Consider the following 5,706-nt stretch of genomic DNA (forward strand, 5'->3'; position numbering starts at 1 on the left):
GCTGTGTATAGCAGGTGGCACCCATGTCAGGAGTCCCCTCCACGGATGGTGAAGTTTCATCACATGTTAAGATGATGAGCAGACCACACACAGAGTTTTAAAAAGATGTATTTATTTATTTTGAGAGGCACAGCAATAGAGAGACAGGAAAGCGTGAGACAGATCTTCCACCCACGGGTTCACTCTCCAAATGGCTAAAGTGGCCTGGCTCTGCCCAGGCCAAAGCTAGAAGCCTAGAACTCCATTTGGGCATCCCCTGTGACTTGCAGGAGCCCAAGGACTTGAGCCATCACCTGCTGCCTTCCCAGGCACATCAGCAGGGAGCTGGATACATTAGCAGGGAGCAGCCGGGACTCGAACTGGCGCCCATATGGGATGTCAGCATGGCAACACCAGTCCCGGATGAACAGATTTTTCCCCCTTTTCAGTTAGGGTGATGCTTTGGGCCTGCCAAGATCATGTTCTGCACCCAAATTGCTAAGATCTGCCTAACCCCCACACTGTAGTTTGCAGTTTCGAGGGTGCACTTTGGCGGTGAGCTTTACTCGCAGCAGCTAACACTTCTTCCCAAAGCTCTGGAGTTAGCAGACGAGCTCCCTGGACAAGGTAAGTGCCATTGCCAGCTTATCACAGAAGCACGCACTTCCTGTCTACCTCCGGCCTGTGTCTCCTGGCTTTGAACTAAGGGCTGATCTAACTGCAGTGGTCATCTCACTACCAACAAGAGGACATGTGGCACACCAGCCTGAGCATTTCCCACAAATTGCTCTGTTTCATGCTCAAAACGATTCTTGGACCTAGATGCTGTGTCCCTTATTTTATTTTATTTTTATTTTATTTTTTGAGAGGCAGAATTAGACAGTGAGAGAGAAAGAGAGACAGAGAGAAAGGTCTTCCTTACATTGGTTCACCCCCCAAATGGCTGCTACGACCAGTGCACTGCACCAATCCAAAGCCAGGAGCCAGATGCTTCCTCCTGGTCTCCCATGCAGGTGCAGGGCCCAAGCACTTGGGCCATCCTCCACTGCACTCCCAGGCCACAGCAGAGAGCTGGACTGGGAGAGGAGCAACTGGGACAGAATCTGGCACCCCAACTGGGACTAGAACCCAGGGTGCCAGCGCCGCAGACAGAGGATTAACCAAGTGAGCCATGGCTCTGGCCAGTGTCCCTAATTTTAAAGAATAAGAAACTGAGACCCCAAGGGATTAAAATCCTTGTCCAAGGTCAGATCTACTGAGGGAATGGAGCCCCATCTCACTCCCACCTCTGACCACAACTAAGGCCAGCTGTCCAGCATTGGCTGAGCCCAGTATAATGCTCATCTAATGACCATCTTATAGTTTCCTAACTCCCAAGAGGTGGGCAAGGGGCCTGCGTTGGGCCGGAAGTCCATCCTATATAAGGGCTCAGATCCTGCTCCCTGCCCACAGGCCTGGGAAAGCAGCAGCAGACTGGCCAAGTGCGTGCGCCCCTGACACCCGCTCGGGAGACCCAGATGGTGGTCCAGGCGCCTGGCTTCAGCCAGGCCGGAAGTTGCAGCCAGCTTGGGAGTGAACCAGCCACTCACATACCTCTTTCTTTCTCTTTCTGTCACTCTGCCTTTCAAATGCCCTTTAAAAAGAGGTAGGTAAGAAAATCTTTTAACAGACTGTGTAGCTTAAAGAGGTAAAAAAATCCGTTTCTTCATGGTCACACATGCGGAGTCCGTGGTGAGCGAAGATTTGAACCCAGTCCTGCCTGGCCTGGTGTGGGGACCCCTGCCGTGGCTGGCTGCATACGAGGCTCGGTTTGGCAGGTGCAAGGGTGGGTATAGAGGCCTTGCACTTTGGAGAGGCACCCGCCGCCACCCGCCACGTCCGGCAGGGCACACAGCCGCCCCAGCTCGCCCCCTCCCTCCCGTAGCCTCGGGGGCCTGCGTCCTTAAGCCAAACTCGGCTCCTGCGTGCCTGCCCCCTGCAGGCTCCGCCCATCGCCGCCCAGGGCCAATCGTCGGGGCGGAGGCGGAGCCGCCACGCGAGTGGGCGGTCCCCGAGGGTAGTCAGGAGCCCGGAGTCGTGAGCCGGGCTCAGAACTGCGTCTCTCGACCCAGGCGCTGGTTGCCGTAGCTGAGCGAGTGAGCGATGCTGCCGCCGCCGCTTCCTGATTGGCCGCGGGTAGTTATCTCTTCGTTCTGATTGGCAGCGAGTGAGCTGGGTATGTAAATGCAAGGGCCTGGGGAGGGAAGGGGGACCGGCGGCCAGGTGCTTTGGTGGGTTCGAACCCAAGGTCCGGCAGGTGCGTGCCAGGACCGTCGGCGATCGAGACGCCCGGGCCTCTACGTGCCGCCCTCCCAGGCCGGGCCGGGTGAATCACGCCGCAGCCCGAGAAGGGGGCGGAGGCGCCGGCTCCCTGGCTCCGGCTGCGTGACTCACCCGCCCCCGCCGCTTCGGGAGGAGCCGCCTCCACTGCCTTCCGGAAGCGAGTGGAGGCCGGGAGGGGCGAGCAGCCCGCCGGGGGTCCGGGTCTGCACTGCCCCGGGCGGCGGGCGGCGGGCGGCGGGCGGGGGCCGGAGCGAGGCCGCGGGACGGCATAGCGTCCCGGGGTCAGAGGCCGGAGTCTCCGGGGGAGAGCCGGCCTGGGCGCCGCTAGGGGGCGCCGGGCCCCGGGGGCGGAGTCGGGGGAGGGGGCTGAATTCCTGCGGTTCCGGACTCCAGGTCTTCGGGGAAGGGGGCCGAGACCCCGCGTCCGTGGGTCACCCTTCGGAGCTTGCCAGGCACGCTCCGGGCGACTGGAGCCTGCGCTCTAACTGGCCCAAAAAGAGTAGGCTGGGCCCGAAGTCCAGAACTCCAGGGGAGTGAGGGTCCCGACCGCCTCCGAGCCCGTTCCGTGTCCCGGGTGACTCCCGGCCGAGCGGCTCCCTTCCGTGGGCGCCTGCAGCGTCTCGGCCCGTCCCGAGGCGCGCCCTCCCAGCCCTTCGCACCCACCGCCCGCCTGCGTGCGGGCAGCCGCGCGGCCTCCCGGAAGCCCGGGCGGCTCGCGCTACCCCTCTCTTCCCTGCTCGGACCCCTTAGAGGACTCCCGGCCGGCCGCACAAAAACCCAGAACTCCCTCGGGCTACATGGCCTTCTGCACGCTTCTCACTCCCAGCGCGCCCTCCCCCTCCGGCCTCCTTCACAGTCCAGGCCCACCCAGCCCCTGGCTCTTTCTTCCCAGGACGACCCTTCTCATGCCTGGGGGCCCAGTTCCTGCCTCACCACCGAGTCCGCTGGCTGGGTCCGCTGGCTGTCCAAGTTCTCTTTTGCTTGTGGGCACTCAAATATTAAACCATGTTAAACAGCCGCTTCTGTAGGTTAAAAAAAAATAAAAAGTTGAATATTGGCCATGGTTCATTGAAGGAGTAAATAATAATGCTATTATTAATTAAGAGTGCTTATTAATAAGAATGATTACCATGTACCAGGCACTGTTGTAAGTTCTTCCCGCCCTTCAATATTTCATTTAATCCTTACAACCAGTTAAGAGGGACATGCTGCCGACATGTATCTCTTAAACACCGCCTAAGAAAGTGTCGCCCCGGCGGGAGCCGGGATGCAAACCTCACCCCTGCTCCCCTAACTGCCCGCCTCCCTCTCCCCTGCAGACGATGCTAAGCAAGGGTCTGAAGCGCAAGCGGGAGGAGGCGGAGGAAGCCCTGGGAGTGGACGCCTGGTGGCTGGATCCCGGCCACCCAGCCGTGGCGCAGACACCCCCGGCCGTGGCCTCCAGCTCGCTGTTCGACCTCTCAGTGCTCAAGCTCCACCATAGCCTGCGGCAGAGCGAGCCGGACCTGCGGCACCTGGTGCTGGTGGTGAACACGCTGCGGCGGATCCAGGCGTCCATGGCACCCGCGGCTGCCCTGCCACCCATGCCCAGCCCACCCGTGGTCCCCAGTGTGGCCGACAGCCTGCTGGCCAGCTCGGACGCCGCCCTCTCGGCCTCCATGGCCAGCCTCCTGGAGGACCTCAGCCACATCGAGGGCTTGAGCCAGGCCCCGCAGCCCCACGCGGACGAGGGGCCACCAGGCCGCCCCCTGGCGGGAACCCCACCCAGCCTGGGTGCCTTGGACCTGCTGGGCCCCGCCACGGGCTGTCTGCTGGACGATGGGCTCGAGGGCCTGTTCGAGGACATCGACACCTCCATGTATGACAGTGAACTTTGGGCACCGGCCCCGGAGGACCTCAAAGCCGCTCCTGAGGGGGGACCGGGCAAGGAAGCCGCTCCGGAGCTGGACGAGGCTGAGCTGGACTACCTCATGGACGTGCTGGTGGGCACGCAGGCCCTGGAGCGGCCACCAGGGCCGGGGCGCTGACCCCCCGGGGCTGCACTGCTTGGCTGGAGTCTGAACTGAGCCTGGTGGCTGGACCAACGCTCCCTGGAGAGACACATCTGGCTTTCCTGGAACCCGGAGGGGGGCTTGGGCCACTTTGGAGAGGCGGACTGTGGTCTGCTTGTCTCAGGGCCGGTGGGGGAGCCTGGTAGGGGCCCCTAGCCATGGAGCGGCCGGGTCTGCTGGCTGGAATGAGACCCGGCCAGGCCTGTGCTGAACTGAACCCTCCAGGGCCACAGCCCGGGCTGCTCCTTGCCTGATGCGGGGAGAGACTTTCAACGGTTTTTTGACATTAAAACCAGCCCGGGAAACCTCTGCCCTGTGTGTTTTGTCTCTGGGCTAATGTGAGAGAGAGGGAATAATGGCGAATATTTATGGAGTGTGGCAGTGTCCCAGGCATAGTTCTAAACCTTAGCATGCGTTAACTCTTTTCATCCGGAAACAACCCCACGAGCCGCCTAACCTTAGTTATTCTTCCCATGTGGCAGTTGAGAAAACGGGAGGAGGAGAGGGCTTCAAATCATGGCTTAGTGACCTGAGGCGTAGGACCACCTGCTGTCCTAGACAGCTCTGCAGAGCGCGCTCAGCCAGGGTGCACAGCCCGGGCACTTTCAAATCTGGTCCTCAAGAAACACGCAAAGCCGGGGGCTGGACAGAGCTCCAGGGAGCTTTAGGAGTCAGCTCTTCGGGACAACGGTGACAGCAAGGAAGGGACCAGCAAGTTCTCTAAATCAAAATCCACTGTTACACTCTCTTTGGGCAAAGGCTGGGCCAGTCCGCAGGCTGGCTCTGAAATGGAGCCACCCGGACCGCAGGGAGGGGCCTCCAGGAGAAACCCGGGCCCGGCGAGCTGGGGCCACCTGCCCGGGCGCCGGGGCCGGCCGGAGCGCCGGGTGTCTGCGGCCGCCCCCGCCGTCCGGCCGCATTCCTGGCCGCGCTGGGCGGGGCCGCACACTCAGAGGCCTGGCACGGGCGCCGGCTGCGTCCTTCCTGGCGGCCGTGGGGGCAGGGCGGGCCGGGCTGGCGGGGGGGAAGGGGCGGCGCCACCCGGCCGGGCCACGGTGGGTGGGGCGGGGCGCCGCCGGACCAGGGGACGCCCAGCTCTGGGGCCCCGGGGCCTCCCCTCGGGCCGGAAGCTGCGGCTGGGGCGGGGCTGGGGGAGGCGGGCAGCTCCGCGCCGGCCCCTCGGGCCGGGAAGGGGCGGGCGGAACAGCTTCCTGGAGCAGCGGAGGAAGTTGTGCCCATTTCTGGAAGTGGCGAGGCGGGCCGGGGAAAGGGCTGGACATGGCCTGCGGGTCTTGCAGCCGCCTAGCCCCAGCTCCTGGGCGGCTGCGGCCCCCGGGCGGCGGGGCTCAGACCC

General features: G+C 62.8%; 1 protein-coding gene across 1 annotated transcript; it reads left to right on the forward strand.

The window, feature by feature from the left end:
* The first annotated feature begins 2,053 nt into the window (after positions 1-2,053).
* Positions 2,054-4,661, forward strand: SERTAD1 (SERTA domain containing 1). Its single transcript, XM_062176411.1, has 2 exons — positions 2,054-2,194; positions 3,621-4,661. Exon 2 carries the CDS (start codon positions 3,624-3,626, stop codon positions 4,326-4,328), a length of 705 nt encoding a protein of 234 aa, XP_062032395.1. The 5' UTR covers positions 2,054-2,194; positions 3,621-3,623; the 3' UTR covers positions 4,329-4,661.
* The last annotated feature ends 1,045 nt before the right edge of the window (positions 4,662-5,706 follow it).

The sequence above is a fragment of the Lepus europaeus genome, chromosome 19, assembly GCF_033115175.1.
Source record: "Lepus europaeus isolate LE1 chromosome 19, mLepTim1.pri, whole genome shotgun sequence".
In the NCBI taxonomy this organism is placed as follows: domain Eukaryota; kingdom Metazoa; phylum Chordata; class Mammalia; order Lagomorpha; family Leporidae; genus Lepus; species Lepus europaeus.